The sequence below is a fragment of the Etheostoma spectabile genome, chromosome 20 (genome assembly GCF_008692095.1).
Source record: "Etheostoma spectabile isolate EspeVRDwgs_2016 chromosome 20, UIUC_Espe_1.0, whole genome shotgun sequence".
In the NCBI taxonomy this organism is placed as follows: domain Eukaryota; kingdom Metazoa; phylum Chordata; class Actinopteri; order Perciformes; family Percidae; genus Etheostoma; species Etheostoma spectabile.
In genome coordinates, this window is record NC_045752.1 from 5,873,829 (window position 1) to 5,893,235 (window position 19,407).

A 19,407-nucleotide genomic window follows, 5' to 3' on the forward strand; every position below is an offset into this window, starting at 1 on the left:
TGCATTGTCCACCCACAATGGAGGAAACCAGCAATGTTGTTGTCAAAAGAATGTTTGACTCTACCACAGAAAGGTTTGATGTCGTCACAGGCTTGCACACAATGATGCCAATTTGAGTTGGGATTTTAAGGCTAATTATTTGCAATGAGGATTTTGTTGTTTTATTTTTGCAAAATTAGTTATTTTTTTAATTTTAGAAATGTGAAACTCACCATAAAATGACTCTAAGAGGTCCTTGCATCTGTCTGTAAAGAGGAGGTTAAAGAGAAAATCTATTAGGGAAGACTGAGGTTTAGCACTGTTCAGAGACTAATTACACAATAATGTCATTGTAAAATTATATTGATCTCAAGGGATGTATTTGACAAATTAGGTCTTAAAGATTTTAGTCCTATCTAAGTGTTGTCTAAAATCAACACTCCAGACAGAAGCAACCATATGGTTCAGAGGGAAATAAAGAAACAACATTAATCATTAATTAACTATTGACTATTTTCCTTCAAAATCAGTTTACATTTGTGACTATTAGATAGCTATTTCTATTGAAATGCAAGCAGTTTGGAGTTACACACATAGGCTAAACATGCATTTGCCAATGTCAATGTTATTCTTGTATGTTTTACACATTTCTTTCTATTACAGTACCCTACAGTACATCATCATCCTTGGCCTAATTTACATATTTCTGCCGGGGGCATTTAAAGCTCTACCTTCACTGGTGAGGTGAACGGTGTTGATGATTCTGGGGACCCACGGCTGGGGATAGCCCACAGAAATTCCTGCAGGATGTAGGAAATAATTAAGGAAAGCCCAGACCAATTTCCTCTCAGGAGGGGAGAATTCCTGTAAAGGTAAAATAATACAAATACAAATTACTGATATGTCACTACAGTGAAATTTGGTACACTTTATTTCTTCTTTAAAGAAAACGTAATCACTGCACTTACATGGAAAGTAATCAGTGGAACATCAGTTTAAGAGGTTGCATTTCTGAGGTTTAATATAATAAAATAAAACGAATGATGGAGACACTTTGTTTTCAAAGGGCTTGTTGTTAAGATTTTCAATGGTTTCAATTTCAATTTTAAGAAAAACGCAGAATTGACAAGAGCCTAGGCCACTGAAGTTACAACACATATCAAACTTTGTTCACCATTAATTATAGCTTCGTTTAAATGTAAGTGGACTACTGTATGGCTTAACCATATGTAGGCTACAACATGTGTCTAATGCAACTTCAAAGTAGACTGTAGGCTATTTGTATACAAACATGACCATGATCAAACCAAAAGAGCATGTCTTTTTTTGGGTGGCACCATCTTTGAAAGCATGCTGTATGCAGGTTATTTTGTCAGTGATTTGTTGTGATTGCAAAATCTATGCAGGCACACAACTAATAGTGTCGTTAAAACTATGGACTTATTGACAGAAATTGAAGGTAGTAGCTGAATTTATACTGTAGGTCTACTTTACATACACATCCAGCCTCTCCATTCTCTCTCCATCTCTGTGACTCTATTTCTCAGTCACTCTTCCTCCCTTCTCTAAAATACAATTTTCCCCGTCCGTGCAGTTTGGTCGTTTTCATTTTTTTTTTCTTTGTTCTGTCGGACTTGAGAGCAGTCAACGAGCATTTCAGGTTTGTCTGCTCATTTTAAGTACCTCACGCCTTTGTATCGCTCGCATTTGACGAGAATCCAGTGACGCTTCGGGGATGCAGTGAATGAGCACTGCAGCATGTCTTGGGTGGACACCGCCTTCTTGGTTCCAAGTAGCCAATCCCCTGCAGTTATGCTCAACTCATCGCATGAATCGACCAATCAACGCGCTGCTCACACAAAAGTCACCTCTTCAACTTCCTAGCGGGAAGCTGCCTATCGGGAAGTGTCCACAGACAGCAGGAATCAATGGTAAACAACCCTTTACGTGTTACAAATTCCTCTAGAGTCATTTCTGATAATGTGTTGCATACATACATAGCCATTCAGTAATCTCTTTCGAATACGAGACAGTGTTATGAATGATGTTATGATTTGCGTTTGGTATGTCGCGATAGCATAACATAAAGCTAAGAGCAGCAGTGCAGGTAGCTCCAGCTGTTGTTGACAGCTGTCAGTCGCCTCTCTAGTTGTTTACCTCTCAAAATCAGCGTCATGAGCATCCGTTAATCCACCTGTCCTTCTGTGTTCTCACAGATAGATACCGTCAAAGGCACACAGTCATACTAATCTAGTGAAGATGAGGCTATCCCGAGCTGAATATAAAGAGATTGTGAAATGGACTGATCAGCTGAGACCCACCCGCCAATGCATGAAGATGCTGAAGGAAAGATTTCCGAAGTAAGTTACTACACACTGGACTGTATTTTGTGAACTTCCTTACATGTGCGAATGTATTGTGTGTACAGTAAGTGTGTGTTTATGTATGGCAGTGTAAAAAACCGCTAAACTGCTGTCCTTAAGCATCTTTTACAACACTTTGTGCACTGTGAATAATTATCAATATCCTAAATGCACAAAATATGTGTTTTAGATAATACTTTAAATGCATAAGACCACAATTCATTGAGGAGTTTACCGTCTGTCTATCTATCAATTCCAACAGCATTTTTTTCTCCTATTAGATATCTATAACCCCTTTTATACATTACTTATGATCACTAATTAATTCTACACAGGTTTCTGCATAGGCTTCCACCTCAGCATTAGCCAATGTTTTGCCATGCAGCGCTTGCACATCCAGAAATCGAAGAGAGAGGTTAATGGTTGTGTTTGCCTTTCTCCTTGACACTGAGGGCCCTCACTTTATTGAACGTAACATGTGTAATCCCCCAAGGCCACCAGGACACCGTGGCTGATCCCGTCGAGGTCACTTACAAAGTCGTATGTATTTGGAGCTTCCTACTTCCATTGTGCCCTAATCACCAATCTAGAAGAAGGTATCAGGTCCCCAAAGGGGACACAGCGGAGCGTGAGCTTGTCTTTGTTCTCACCATCAGCATTTTACAGAACATGTCATGCGTATAAAGTTCGTCCAATATCCTGTATGTTTAGGCACCAACACTAGGAGGTCCTTCTCATGTTTATTTAGAGTGTCCTTTCTCCTTTTGGTTCCCTAATCCAAACTGTCTTTAACAAACAGTGCAAATGCCAGTTTTTAAAAAAGTTGTACTGCTGGGTGTAATAATTAAAGGAAAACATTGGGTCGTTTACATTCCAATAATTCTGCACGATCTCTCTCTCCTAGAGGTGCTGGCTCTTTTGTTTAGTCTTGCTGGTTATTGTTATTATTTCGTTCACCATAGCCAATCTTGGGGAGGCCCTTGCTCTTTAAAATCCCTGAGTCTCGTCACTGGGCCTGACAGACAGGCACGGCAGCAGTGTTTTCACAGCCTGCAAAATTATTCTGGTTGTCCAATCAGCTGAGCTGGGCTCTGGAGGGTTAGTGATTGGACTGGCAGGAAATCAGGCTCTTAAGACATAACATATCGACTAGGCCATCCATCATCTCTTAGCATGCGCTCAGGCACGGCAGTCAGCCACCCCCCACCCCACACCCCTCCTGTCCCCTCGGACTGTGTGGGAGCCCTGCCACTGCGTAAATATTGGCCAGGCTGGGGCTGGCAGGAGAAGGGTGGGGGTGGTGGAGCGGGGTTAGGGGTTTGTTGTGGACAAGCCTGCACTCTATCTCACTGACTATAATACTCAGAGAGATAGAAAAGACGGATATCTGGATATCATTTCACATCGCACTAGGTCGATTTCCAAATGATGCAAACAATGTTATGTGAACTCTAGATTCATGTGTTGTCTGCCAGCGTCATGGCGGAGGCTGGGGTAGTTTTTTTTAAGGGGCATGCGCCATATTTTTGTATGACACAGCTATTATTAAAGTGTTAACTTTATAACAAAGTATCATATCTTATATTTTTAAGCTATTTTTTTTTAAATATGCCCAATCAATATATGGAAGCTTTGGGCTACCCTGTTAGCTCACCTGTTTTAGCATGTGCCCATAAGGCTTGGTCCTTACAGCGGTGGCCTGCGTTGGAGTCAGACCTGTGGCCCTTTGTTGGATGTCAGCCCCCTCTTTCCTGTCTTCAGCTATTCTACCAAATGAAAGCCCAAGAAATTATGAAAATATATATATTTTTTAAGGTCAGGCAGGGAATGCACACTGATAGCATTTAGTTTCAATTAGAGGTGGACTATTAGTTCAGTTTTAAAGTGTAATTATATTGTGATAATATCCTGGTACTGTTTCATAATTTTTTTTACATTTTGCTGACTATAGTATTGTTTTTGAGCAAGTTGTAATTAAAACACAATACTGAAAGGAGTTATTAAACATTACAGATCAGTGGAACTTATGTGTATGCATTGCATCACTGTGTAGAACATAATTAATATTTATTACATGCAATTTTCCATATGATATAAATTGAGATCAGAAAAAATTATGTTTGTATCCAAATATTGATTTAAACTATATTGCCTAGTTTTCTTTATATTAATACATTAGTTTGGAGTTCTCATGATCTAAATCAATATGAATAGCCATTATTGTAAATCTCTGAATGCTGTATTGAGTTCAAGACCATTTCATAATCATTGCTTTTGAATGAAGACTTAAAGGGAGGAAATTTTAAACAAAAGGATTGTTATTGGCCATTTCAAGGTAATTTCCACGGGAAGTCTGTCAGTCTCTCTGTTGTACTATGAGTGTGGGCAGTGGGAGGGGAGGGGGAGTGTCCCATACACAGACCAAAAGAGAGAGATTGCGATGTGGAGTCCCTCATCTGTAACGGCTGCATAACACAGATGTTGGGAGTCATCTGTCAGCCTGGCCTCTCTTGCCGGGCCCGAGCTGCTCTGAGGGGAAAAGAATTGGACATGGTGCTGTCACTTTTTACCCCCACTCACAATGGAGGGACATGCAAATATCAACCCCCATTATTGCCCTCTCTTTCTTGCCCTTCTCTAAGCCAGCCGTGGTGTCCTGCCTAGTATCTGGACTGCGGCTAGGCAGAGAGGGGGGTGGGAGGGCTCATCGCAGGTCGGTGCGGGGAAAAATGTGACATCAGTCCCATCAGGTCCTTCTCTTGCCATGTATTAGAATTGGAAATGATGGGCTGGTCTCTGAGGCCTTGCCTGGCTTCCCTTGGGTCTAGAGGGGACCCCAGTCTTTCCACCTTTGTCCCCAGAGAGAGTCTGTGTAAGGGTAAGAAAAAGAGGGAGGGAATGTGAGAGTCCTCTGTGTCCTTCTGTGCAGTATTATGAATGAATTTGGATGTAATGATTACCCCCCTGTTTAAAATGCCATTCAGCTCACTCCTCATATGGCGTTCACAGTCATGAAAGTAGGAGGGTGTGCAAAAAGGGGCAGATGCCTCTGTTGTGGAAAATGCTAAAAAAGTCAAGTGTGAAGCTCCCTCCCCTCTCAACACAACCACTGCCCCACTCTCTCTTTTACACACACACACACACACACACACACAGCTCCCCAGTGAGGAGTCCCTGAACGTTTTTCGAATTGGGCCCTAATGTGCCGTTTTCATCAGCACTGAGGCGGGCTGCAATATGGTGCTGGGGCTCGCTCTGGGAATATGAATGTTGATTAAGCATGCGTTCAGCCTTTTGAAATTCTGAAGAAGTGTCAGAATAATGGATGTTGAGCAAATGTCAAGCATTTGTTAATTTCTCTGTTATTTGGGGTTTATCTAGCATGATCTTTGGAAGGAAAGCGTGGAACAGGGTTGTTGTGGCATCTGCCATTGATATGGTGATTTCTTGGCTACAGACACTTTGTTTTTGATGGTAATATCTCGGCTCAGGACGAAGCTTAAGGACTTGCTCATTGATTATTTATTGTGGTTGTAGTGTTTATCTGTTTTTTTACATTCCAGTTAAAGCTAAGGATTTGGTAACAGGCATGATGCATTAAACTGGAAAGCTCTTCATACATTTAGTTTAACTTCATAGCTCAAGAACTCAACAAAGACCTGACAGATTAGGATTTTTATTTTTATTGATTTTTTATTCATCAGCAAAATCCATGTATTTTTTAAAAAAAATCCTTTTTTAGTATTCATTTATACCAGCCTGTATTTAACAATGTGGAGCAGAGATTTGCGATTCCAATTACAGTATTTTTTTTCTTTTTCATGACCAAGTTGCCCCAATCACTTTGTCAGTCACTATCAGAAGAATATGAATCTTGTTATATAATCTAATTAGAAAGTCAACTAAAAATATTGCAAATCAAAAAATATAATAGCTTTCATCAAACGGCTAAATTATCTTCTGTAACCATCTTTGTTGTTATATTGGCCCACTAAATAGCCTAAAAAAATATATTTCTTAGATCAAGGTTTTCAAAGATTTTAAACACATGCCTTTTCATAACGTACACACATACACACACACATATATATATATATATATATATATATATATATATATATATATATATATATATATATATATCTCATGTTTTAACAGTGCTGGTACTACATGTCCCAGTGGAAGTGTATCTACATTTAACTCCACTGTTGTCTCTGTGGAATCAACTGAGTTGCTCTGTTTTAGCTCTTGTGACGGTAGAATTCTACAGCTTTTTTGTAGCCTGGAAGTGGCAATGACATTACCCAGAGACTGATCTAGTGCAGAGCCTGTGGGGGCAGCCCCGACAGCCTACGGTGCATGGCCTCACACTTCTTGTCGCCCATATTGAACAAAACACAAATTGGCAGTTGGGGCTTTGGGGTACAACCCTTGAAGGCTGAGAGGCTGGCAAACTAATTCCACAGCTTTATGTGGTTAGATGAGCATTGGAAGGGTGAAGGGATGAATGAAGTGTTAGCAGAGAGGAGAGATGTAGAAAGAAGAGAAGCTGTGCTGAGTTTACAACTTCATGTCAGGCTGAGAAGTTAATGAATAATAGATGCAATCAATTACCTGATTAGGAAATACAAGAATGACTACTTTCTCTTCATATCTTATGGACGTTGTCTAAGCACACTCTAGATTGTAAAATCCTTTTCGGCTTTTGGCTAAAAACACTGATGTTAGCAGCCTGTTGTTTAAGTAACACTATCTGGAAGTTTAAAAAATGCTGTTATTGGATTTTGAGACAAAATAAGATATTCAAATTAGTAGAGGCAAGTTATTGACACAGGAATAGGAGCAATTGTGAGTAATAGCGACATATTGTGTGCTGTATTTGGCAGTGGCATCAGTGTCGTCCCCCAACCCCCAAAGCCAAACACACAGAGGGAAACCTGAAGCAGAGAGCACCACGGTTCAGCCGGGCAGCTATGGTAGAGTCTATTGCCCCAGGTTCTCTTTGCATACTGGGATCAATTGCAAAAGAAGAATGAAACAAATTGCCCAGAATGGTACAAGTTTCTTAGCCACGCTTGGGGGGAATAGGCAATTGGTCAGTATAATGTGTTTCTTTGCCAGACCAGTGGTTGCTCGCTACTTGACAGACAACATGGACCTCATTTTCAATTTCCACAAGAATTTGCAGAAGTGGCGATGACAATAATTAGACTATAACAATGGCAACGCACCGTAATTGTTATAACATGTTTTGTCACCCACAGAGTCATGAAGATGCCTAGCTTTCAGGAGGAATCACAATTAGGGTGGTGATCATGGGCTCTTTGCCGCACTTTTTATACCTCCATTACATAATAGTTCTGACATCTCAGGGCACCTCAGCAGACAGAAATTTTAAAGATTGTAATAAACTAAAGAGGGCTGTGTGGGATCATATATTTCGTCTATTAGGACAATTGTAGGCAGTGAGATGCCCTGTTGTGCTTCTGCTAAAGCCATTTCTGTCCACAGTCCCCTGCAGGCTTATAGGTCTGTATGGCCTTCTGCAGAGAGAGAGCATGGACGGGGGCTACTATGAGTAAATGTAGTGGAATGTGTACTTTCAGTCAGGCTTTTTGTAAATCTTTCTTCAGTTATGGAAAAAAAATATAAAAAAAAATATAAAAGATAAAAAATATCTCAAATATAGTGAAACTGTTGATTTCCCCATACTTTATATGCTAACAAATCCTAAAAATTAAAATAATAATGCATTTCTATGACTACAGTAAATGTCATACATGACTGTTGTTGCGTTGAATGTACTAGGATGAAGGATTTGCAGTTGTTTTGCAGTGGGGTAAAAAGTAAAACTAATTTGAACTGTAAACACGTGTGTGCTCATTGTGCAAGTATTTGTTTGACGCTGCGTGACACACTGAGATTTGTGTTTGTTTCTATCTCTTGTCAAAATATATCACATTTATACATTAACGCGTAAAGATTGTTTTTGGTACACATTTGTTTTGCTGCTGATGACGGTAGGCTTAGCTGAGAAACAGATGTTAGCATTTTGCCTATCAGCATGTGTAATTAGCAGCATTTGCATATCCAGAGTGTTTAACCCATATTCAGCTTTTTTTTTTACTTTTTAAAATATTGATCTATAGGAAAGTAAATGCGCAATATATTTTTGTCAACAATCTGGCTTGAATGAAACCAGATATAGATGGGATATTAACCCTAAGTTTGCTAGGGAAGCATTAGGTAATGATTAAAGTGATACAATAAAACAAGGTATTAAAACTAAGTAATATCTCCCTACACTTTGTAAGAGTGAATCATTTCATCCATGCCATTCCCTTTTTTTTTTTTTTTTTTTTTTTTTTTTTTTTTTTTTTTTTTTTAAATAGCGTCATTGCCATTTGTAAAAATATGTGCTGTGCCTCAATTAGCCAGTTCCATGCCCTGAAGAGTCGCACCATGCAACACTCTCTGCATGCAGATCCACCAAATGCTAAGTACTGTCACAGCATATGATACCAATGCCATTAGCCAGGTGGCTTTCATTACGTAAATTACAGCTATTGTTTATAACTAATTATTTGTAAATAGGAAGAACCTGAATATAATTGATAGCTTGAATTTCCCCAATCTCCTATTAATTAGGTTGATGGGAATTTCTAGGATTTTTGCTACTGCTTTTCCCTGTATGCTTAAGACGCTCCTCTGAATGCACGAGGAGATAAGGCAATTCAACGCTCAAACACGGATTTTGTCAGATTTGTAACCAGTGGATAGCCTAACTTAATAGGGCCTAAAGCACTGACCAGACAGGCATACCAGCTCTGTGACAAAGTGAAAGTCCCTAATTGTTTTTAATTTAATCTGCTGCTTTACTATTTTGGGTGCTAGTGCATATTAATGCTCTGTCTTATGTTGTAAGGAAGGGTAATTAGGTTGAGAGTGAATGATTCCCTAACCACTCTTCTGTCTCCCAACCTTCTGTTTCCCCATGTTCTAAATTATTTCCAAGAGGGAGGGATTTTTAGGTTGTTTTTTTTTTCTCCTCATAAAGGTCAATGTAAAGATGTGCTGCAGTGTCACAGACTCTTTTTGAAACGTTTTTTGTTTAGATATATTCATTGTTTGCTTTAATATACTTTAATAATATAACACTGGTTTGAAACCAAACTGTCCAACATCTCTCTAATTCCTAGTATACAGTCAAGTAGACTAATTAGGAACTGGAGGACAGAGATTAATGAGCTCAGTTGTTTACATAGACATACATAAAAAAAAATATTAAGATTTGTATGTACAGGAAGTTGTTTTAGGTTTAATTTTGAGAAGAAAGTGTCCAAATCTAACAATTATTTTAGATAAATAAGATTCATATACAAATCTTGTTACATTTTTTTTTTTTTTACTTTTTCTAATTCATATCTCATATCATAGCATTATAAAATGTTTATACAGAAACTAATCTTTCTCCTGTGCTCATCATGAATACAATGTGAATACAATGCTGCTCATTAGCTTTGTTTAAAATCAAAAGGCAGAGAGAAATGAATTTGGTTTTGGAATAGTTGTAAAATAAGAAACCATAATGTAATTTATTAAAATTATTTCATTTTTAAAGGTCATTTATTTTTTTTAAACCACTTAGATAAAACAGTGCTGGTATTATGAGTAAAGGTGGTGTATTTGTGCATGAAGTGAGCATACTGTGCCCAGGAGAAAACAGATTGGATATACATTATTGTAAAGCCTGCAATAATTTACTATTAATGTCTGTTAAATGGGGAAAAAGGGCATTATAAAATATAAGTGCTGTGTAAAAGTTGACAGACTCTATAAAACGCAGACAACTCTTGTTTTGCATCCTGGAATCTGTCCTTAACTCTTTACATCGCTCCCATTATTTTTGATCTTTTTTAAAATGTCTCTACTTCAGTTATTTTCAGCGTTTTAAAATGCTTTTTTTCTAGTTTTGATGTCGGCAAAACCTGATTTGAAGTAAGAAAGAAAAGACAAAAGTCAACAAAGTTCGTAGTGTTTTTGAAACAGATATGTTTTCCCAGATATTTAGAGCAGTTTATGTCCCTTTAAAGTTAACAGGGTATAGATTTAGCAATTAGGCAGTAATCATGCTCATTATAGAGAGTAATCCATTTAAAACCTAACAGATGTCTGTTCCAACAGGGGGATCGTGATGGTCCCATGCCAACAATAAGGCTGTAATGTTGTTGAAATGCTCAGGTGCAAGGTTGAAGTGTGGAAGAATTTTTTTTTTTTTCTTCCCTTAAGTGTCCACATGTTGACAGTTGACCATTTAATGGCCCACTTAATTGCAGTGGCCCCTTCGTCCCCAAGCATCATTGTAAATTAATGCTGAGTTGGCAGTGTTTTCTCAGTTTCCCCATCTTCTCTTTTACTTCAAACAGTTGTTCATTCACTTTTGAACATGTAACTTTGTGGTCGACAAAACTCCTCTGTGTGATGGGTCGAGCCCCAGAGAGTTTGAATGGTTGAGAATTAGCTTCAGCCAGAGCAGTAAAACACTATAAAACTGGCATCTGGAGAACCCAATATGACGTCTTTTGTTGGGGTAAGTAATTATAAATTTCTAAACAATTCCAGTGGTTGAAATGCTTTTATTAAGATATGGTCACAGACCGAGACTCCAGACAGAAATTAATGTTTGAGATTCCTTTGGCTTTGTTTACATGCCACGTGGTTATTTCATGGTAAATAAGGATTGATGTTGAAGGCCTACGTGGACTCAATATTTCACTGCAGAGTGAAAGCTTCTCGTCAGCATTTACATGCCATTCTCAGGTGACTTGTAACCAAAAATCCATTAAATTTAACAATCAAGTGTTGGCTACTGAGTGCAGTATATGGAGACACAACCCCACTGGAGACCAACCCAAAGCAGTTTGTGTATGTCAGTGTGTGCATGCTTCTACTGCATGGTGTGTTTTTTCATTGATATGCAGGGTGGAGGTATGTATCATCCAATTAGAATAATATCTGTCACTGCTTCCCAAAGGATGCGGTGGGGGTTGGGGAGGAGTATCGAGGAGCTGTGAGTCCATGTTGGAGCTGCCTGTTTTCCAGGTTTTCCTCTCTGCCAAGTGTTTGACATTGACTAGAGCTGGAGATGAATGTAGCTTATGGCAACCCATGGAATTGACCGACTCCTGGGAGTCAAAGCTTCCTGCAGTGAAAGTTTCCATTTTCAAAGCCCATCAGTTGCAGTGGGAGGGCTCCAGAATGGCCCAATATGCCAGCTCTGAGTGTGAAGCAGGAAAACTTTCTCCTATCTGTGTATTGCTACACCACACACACAAACAAATACACACACTCACAGTGGTCAACCCCCTTTGTAAAGATACATCTACCAATCCAGGGAGCATAATTGCCAGTGAAGGCTGTGTTTGTCTTGGTGTTTAGTCTTAAATCTTATCAGTTATTTGCATGAATGTCATTAATGTCTCTATCATTTTTTCGTGTTTAGTTTGGTTATGAGTGCGGTCTTTACAACAGCAGAAACTGCACTGAACAATTTAGCTTTCAAGACTCTTACAGGAGAGTGAGGGGACGGAGGAAGAGGGTATGTATAAATGAGTGAAAAAAAGCAGGGTATAGTTTTCTCATCTCTCATACCACACAACCTCCCCCTTTCTCCCACCCCCATGCCATCGTAGCAGGAATCCTTTGTCAGAGGTGTTCATCTGGAACTTTGCCACACTTGTTTTCATGTTCTTTTAGATTACAGGGCAGCTGGCCCCAGCTTTGAAGCTCCCCCTTTTCCTTTGTCTCTGTGCAATGCACTCTGGTAATTAACTTTGTCCTTCTTTTATTTGTTCCAGTCACTCGCAGTCCACTCTTCTGAGCATCTTCTCCCTGGAGTACCAGGTTAGAAGTTTTCTCCCTTTGTGAGCTCTGACAGGTGCCTAATTGAATGATGAATGTCCCTTTATTTCTTTGTAATTGAACTGCCAGCTCCCTGATTGGTTTGGAGAATGCCCCCCCCCTCGCCATACCCCCATGTATTTCACCACCCCCTCCTCTTCCTCACGTTCACGTTGAGGGCCCTTGCCTGCCTGAGCCTCAGTGGATGTCTGCCAAGCCTTCCCATCCATCTGTCTAATAACATCTAGCCCCTGCTTATTTGGTGGACCTGTAATAAATTATGCTAAACCATTATTATTCTGACAATAATAATTTCCCCGTGTAGTGCGGCTGCGTGTGCTAAATGTTTGCTGACTCGCACTGTCACTGCTGCTTTCCACGGCTGACAGCGGATGATGATAAATGGCCGCTGCCGCCAGTGGCAGAAGGCAGCACAGGCAGAAAATGGAGTCATTTATCATCCCCCTGACAGGTGTCAGTCACACTGCCTGTCTCTGTGGAATTACATTTTCTGTGTGTAGTAGTTTTTAAATAAGTCGTTTTTTAACCAATGCTCTTCCTCTTTTATCCCCTGTCCTCCACCTTCTCGCCGAAGATGGCAATTGAATTGCATGGAAATGTCAGGGTGTGGAATGTGGGATAGGGTCATTGTTTGATCGAAAAAAGGGGAAATGAATACAAGGTTTGAGTGAGGGGGGTAGAGGGTGATGGGGGTTTGAACAAGGTTGCCTTGGTACACTTTGACCTCCAGCAAACTTATTGAAATTAAATTACTCTGACCCAAGATCTCTTGCGCTTGTTCATATACAATGGAGCATGAATGAGGAGCCAAGGCTGAACAAGTGTATTTTATTCCTGTGGACTGAAAAAATGTAAAGCGTTTGCCCCTCAACAATGGGAATAATGAAAATGTATGGAAATAAACTACCTTTTTATTATTATTATTATTATTACATTATTGTCACATCGGTGTTCTCTTTGTGACAGAAACGGACCAAAAGAACATTCTCAAGACAAAATGCACCAGATGTTATCGAAAGCCACTACCAAAGGTACTGTATTATTTCATTACTCTTATTTCTTCTGTCTTGTTCTTTGCCTTTATCTTCCTCTCATCTCTATCCTTTTTCTCTTTCTTCCTTTTTCTTTTTTTATTCTTTTATCCATCTCCCACTCTTGTGTGCTCTCTTTGTCTTCCCCAGTCTGTGACTGAGAAAGGGACTTGCCAAAGTCAGAGAGTAGGTGGGCCACCATGACAGATATAATCTCCCCCAAACAAATCACCACCCTCCGGATTCATTCCAGACCTCCACTTGCACCTGCTAAGCTAAAGCTCTGTTCTCCATGTCAAATTGAAAGCAGAAACATAAATAAATAACCAGCCATTGGACATTTGCCTTACACAGGCTTATGATGGGATGATTATCTGTAATTCAATGAATACGGATAAATAAATAAAAAAGAAAAACAGGCTGTGGGGGGGGGACCCTCTTTGCATATTGCAATTAGCCTTTATCTAGCATATTAGACCATTGTTCTGGGGAAAACAAGGCTGGATAATGCACTTCTAATCCACTTACAACAACAAACCTCAGAGATGATCTGGGTAAGCTCAGAGGGGAGCTGCAGTTTGAGCTGGCGAGGGATAAAAGGCTTTTTGGGTGGCAGGGGTTAACTAACTAACTATCACCGTCATCTGGCTTCAAGGAAATTTGAAGCCCTTCAAGCAGTGCTGTTTTAACCGCACCGAGCCTGCCATATGCCACCTAGGGCAAAGTCATCAGGGACATTAGCATGTCTTGGCTAGCCTGGTCTCGTCCCCTCTACCCTTCTGTCTGCCTTTGTGGTCCATGTTTTTTTTCACTGCTGTTGTTCTTTGTTATAATGAAGGTATCTGAGTGAAGCAAAGGCACATCCCACTGCTCCTGTCCTGCTGGAGTTGGCCAATGAGGTAATAACATAAACTTTAGTTTTCTTTCTCTCTCTCTCTCTCTCTCTCTCTCTCTCTCTCTCTCTCTCTCTCTCTCTCTCTCTCTCTCTCTTTTCTAATCTTTGAAAAAAAGCCTGCTTTTTTTTTATAAATGGATAGATAGAAAGCGACTGCAGTTTTTACATTTTCTCTCTTGTCTGTAAGTCATTATTACAATTGGTAAATTGGTCTGCTCCATTATAAATTATTTAATGTAATTAGCTCTCACCTCCATTAAGCAGATGTGAAAATACTTTTTTTGTGTTTTATTATGTAATTTACCAAATTGCACTTCAGGCAAAGTTGCCGCAAACTGCCGACAGGTGAGGGCTGGGTCATTGGTTAATGCTTCTCTTCATCTTTTGTTTACTTTAGGAGGTCAGTGTAGGATTTGTTCTCTGGTTGAGCAAATGGTATTCACACAATTTATTATATGTAAACGTGGTACATAACTAACATAGACTGTGGTGGGTGTTTGCGTAATAAAATAGCACAATGCTTCAGCGCTTAAAATATTCACATGACTAAGTTTCTGCATTTCACATTAGTAAAATGAATTTGCTCAGTGGCCTCTAATGTTTCTTACATTTTGTACACCTGTTCAGTAAATTAGCCTTTCCGTCAGGGTTGTACCAAAAAAATCAACCAACAGTTCCTACTCTGTTAATAAAATGCAGCTAATGTGGCTGAATAACTTTAGAATTGACATTTTAGATCATTAAGCTGTTTTTTTTATGCCAGATACTGCATTATTTTTACACTTATTTATTTTATTTTTTTTGTCATTTGATCACATTGTTAGTCATGCAGTTCTCTCCTATTTTGATTGTTAGAATAGGCTGTGTAACCTTTTAAAACATTTAAATGCGCATTTCAATTTTTATTGGTGCTTACAGCATGCAACGAGATTTGAGGGCTTCTTAATCTAAAATCAGAGTAGTTCATATGCATCAGTGGCACCTCAAAGCTAACCGCCATTATTCATTCTCCATTTAATTGACACATGATTTTTTTTTTTTCCTCCAAAGGATTAAATTCTGCTCAGAGATAACTGTCTATGAACCATTTAACTGTCATTTTAATATGCTACTTAACATTTAAACCAAGCACTCATGGTCTCCCAGACCGCTAATTGATGTAGTTTCATCCCTTTATGAGACAATATATCTCCAACAAAGGGAAATGATTAACAATGATGAAAACTGTTCATGGATTTCTTTCCTTTTTTCTGCCTCCAGAAGTCTACCATCAATGAGGGTCCTAAACTCGACATTTGCTGTTTTTTGCATGCTTTATATGGTGCTTTATGTAAAGGTTACTTAAACATACAGGGTTTAGAACAGGTGCAGTTATGCTGTATTGTCTGTGACACCCATTAGCTTTGTGGGCTAATAAAACCGGAGTTTTACTGAACAATAATTGTTTTCTGCAGGAATTCAAGGTTCTGTGATTCTTAGTCACATGTTAAACTCATGAAGTGCCGCGGTCTGACTTGAGAATGTAGATGGACTCATGATTAATATGAAAATTAGGGAGACGCAAGTACCTGAACTAATCAGGTGGTCCTTATTCAGGCTGGGCCAGCGTTGGTAATGTTGCCATTTTTCATGTGTCAGCCCCGATGCAGGTTACCAGGAATCCGATGCTCTCTCGTTATCCAAAGGTTTGAATGGAGAGCAGGCCAATATACACAAAGAGGATAGGATTGAGAGAAAGAGAAGAAAGGGAGAGAAAATGAGAAGGGCTGGGGAGAGGAAAGAGAGCTACAGTAGCTGCAAGCTACGAATTCCAAGTTTAAAAATGCTATCAGAGGTCTTAATGAAGATATAAACTCTGTGCTCTCCCCTTAATTATTATAGACATATTTGGCTTTTTTACAAGCTGCCTTCTTAGTGCAATATTATGGAGATGTTAACAAATACTACTGCGGGTAAAAAGACATTGTTTAGTGTGCTCCCAGCGTTACCAGGAAGCATCAGAGAAAAGATGAAACACACCATTCTCAGTACAGGCTGAGGGCAAATTCACTTTTGGTCCCCAATTATGCTAACAAGTGAAAAAATTATGCTGCAAGAACATTGTGTTTCATAACGAGTGTGCTAGGAATATCTAATCTTCAAGCAATGTTTTAATATCCTCCATACTGAAGTGGCTGCGAGATTCAGCAGTGAATGACTTAATGTGTCTTATTATTTGCAGTTAAAATGCAGTGTTTAGAAAAAAAGAAGAAGAAAAAAATGAGGTCCATACACTTAGTTAACCTTTTAATACCTATACATGCGTCTGAAGTTTTGGGACCTTTTTATGGATGCTGCCTGTTAATTGAATTGAATAATAAGACAAATGATTGCTGTTGGTTTTTCATTACATACCATACTAACTTTCATGGTAATGTCATTTGAAAATGTGTGGGAAGGCATTGCGGTTATGGGGTCCGATAGACAGCTTTTGTATCATTAGTGCTCCCTTACCTGTCAGGGCATCTCCCTGCACTCAAACTAAAAACACTGCACACCTCTCAAGGTGTCTTTCTGTTCAAAGAGTTGTGCAGCCATAGGTTCTATCCTTCCCATTAAGGACTGCATTCACACAGTCCCTCCGGTGTGTCCTGTTGGTTCTGCAAGTTTTGCCTTGGTGATCGTCCTATGATTAAAGCTCCCCATTGTGTCTTGCTCAGGCATAGTGTGTGCTGCTTTTTCATACAAGATGAGAGACTAGGCTTGTCCGTTTGACAGAGGCGAATGCAATTCAGCTGTGTAGCTTGGCTTTGTAATTGGCCAACTCTTGTTCCTGTGGGAAAGGTTATTGCAGAGCAACGCTTTCAAAGACCAATTTGCACAGGGATTGTCGAAAGTTAGGTCAAGGTTTGGAAACGCAATAATATAATTTAGAGCCATTGCAATCATTATTATCTATGTGACATCAGCCAAAGGTAGACTAGCCGTGTAATTTCAGCGCCGTAATTCTTTGGCTCTTTGAAAAATCTTCGCACTTCCAACTGGATATGTGAGATTTAGTCTGAAGGTTTGTAAATGGAGTGATTCTCAAGAGAGGAATAACATTTCCACTATACCTATGTTTTAAAGTAGCATTAACCCCCACGTCATAGCCTGTTTTTTTAAGGCAAATTCTCTTTTTTTTTCTCCAATCTATGTAAAGGTGGATCTGTCTCCTGCACTGATGGCTCGTATCATCCTGGGCAGGTTCCTTCAGGGCCTGGAGGGTGGAATGCGTGAGTAACACTTTTCCATTTTCCACTCTGTCTTTTCTATCATTCCCCCCATCAGTCTTAATTGTAGCACTTTGTCTTTTGAATCCTTTTCTCTTTGAGTCCCAATTCCAGTTCCTGCTGCAGTATTTTCAGCCTGTCCAAGTTTAATGAGAGACAGACCACATTTAGTACTAGCTGCATCCCAGGGCACATGACTAGCAATTAAGCACTGGGAGGACCACCCACCTCTCAACTGCAGTGTGGATCAATTCTAGCTCACCTCATCAGTGTTATTTATAACACTCCTGATTTCTTTCCTCGCCCTCCTTCATCCCCCAATGCATCCATCTACCCCCTACCTTCTCCTCTTCCCTCATCCCCTTCTCTTTCTCCGTCCCTACTGGTCTCCTCTGAGGAAATTGAGTTGAGAAAGCAGAGAAAGCAAACCATTCGTAGGTAGCGCTGATGGACATGTTGCGGACAAAATTTAAGATGCAAATAAAGAAATTGCGTATCATGTACATTCTGGTTAGTTTCTTTATTTATTTTTTCTTCCTCTATAGAACTTTCTTACGTCATCTTATCATTTTTTTGGCCCAAATACTGCCATACTTTTGCAGTTTTTACACGTGACATTTCTTAATTCATGCAAATCGCTTTTCTCAGGATCTCCCAATATCACATCCTATTGTGTGTCTGTGTATGTGTGTGTCTGTGTGTGTCTGTGTCTCTGTGTGTTTAGTAGCCAGTTCTTCGTGAAACGTGTGATGTCAAAAAGACGTGATTCCAATTTAATCAAGAAAGAGATTAAAGTGGATCTGTGTTATTTTCAACTTCGCCACAGCACAGCCATTTGTCAAAGTCAAAGATGTGATTGCTTTGGACCCACCGTTATCCACTGCCTGTCAAAATACTAGTCTGAGCAGCTTGTAGAACAGGGCATTCATCCAGGAGAAGCACTTTGTCTCAGATAATAGCACACTGCATCCCTCCATCTCCATACAGTGAAAACATGCTTTATTATTGCTCAGAAAAGATTTGTAGCAGATGAAACTTTATGGATGATCGTTGTTTAATTTCGGAACAGTGTTGTAACCGTGCTGTATCTTAGCGTTCGCAGGCGAGCAAGGAATGTCATGGTCTTAGTTGTGATTTCACAGGAGCTAGATGGCTTTTACAGGATAATCTTAGATCCCAATCAGCCTAACTAAGCCTATACCCTGTGACACTAGGATTTAGATCAGATAATATCTAATGTTTTATCTGGTAAAAGAGTTTGACTGCTCCCTGCTACTATATGTATATGTATATGTATATATATATATATATATATATATATATATATATATATATATATAAATATTCCCAAATGATGATGTCATTATACTGTACCTTTCTACTGTAGCCAGGTAGGAAGTCAGTTGCTTTGAGGGTGACTTCTGTTTTGACAGAGCTCCTCTGCGATCTTCTCATGACCTGCTCGGCCTTTGCAAATGAATTGCTGTCCTCATGGGCTGTGCGGTCAAATCGTCCAATCTCCCTGTGTGTATATTAGACTCCAGTAATGTGTTTCCATTATTAAACAACGCAAGGATAATTGTCTTTGCTGGCAATTAGCTAACAGGTTGGTTCAGTGCTATTGTCAGGTATATCCGTCATGCCCCCCCCTCCAGCCCCAGAGTGCGCTCCACTGTGCATGTGTGTGTGTATTTTTGTGTTTTTGTCGGACTCCAGAGGGAGGGCGGGCAGGCACATTGCAAAGATCAATAGACTTCTATATAAGGGACATTACCCCCAACTGGGTGAGTGGCTTGCCTTTGCCTTTTTTTTTATTCCCCTTCTCTGTCCCTTTGCATTTAAGAGACACAGGAATGGGGCCTTTGGGACTGTGGAATATATGTACAATCACTAGTACTGGATCAATACAGAGTTTTAAATTGTTTTCTGTCCCTTCCTTGTTTTGTTTTGCTCGCTCGTTCTCTCCC

The 19,407-nt window shown here is 39.6% G+C and overlaps 1 protein-coding gene across 2 annotated transcripts in view; it reads left to right on the forward strand.

Annotated features, from left to right (window-relative positions):
• Positions 1-1,722: 1,722 nt before the first annotated feature.
• cdin1 (CDAN1 interacting nuclease 1) overlaps positions 1,723-19,407 on the forward strand; it is a 54,897-nt gene continuing 37,212 nt past the window's right edge. Inside the window, exons 1-6 of one of the 2 annotated variants that reach the window (XM_032500580.1) lie at positions 1,723-1,910; positions 2,196-2,339; positions 12,200-12,245; positions 13,230-13,294; positions 14,133-14,193; positions 17,371-17,443. In XM_032500580.1, coding sequence (XP_032356471.1) covers positions 2,239-2,339; positions 12,200-12,245; positions 13,230-13,294; positions 14,133-14,193; positions 17,371-17,443 — 346 coding nt within the window. In that variant the 5' untranslated portion in view covers positions 1,723-1,910; positions 2,196-2,238. The remainder of the gene's footprint in view (positions 1,911-2,195; positions 2,340-12,199; positions 12,246-13,229; positions 13,295-14,132; positions 14,194-17,370; positions 17,444-19,407) is intronic. The other variant, XM_032500581.1, reaches the window with a different exon arrangement.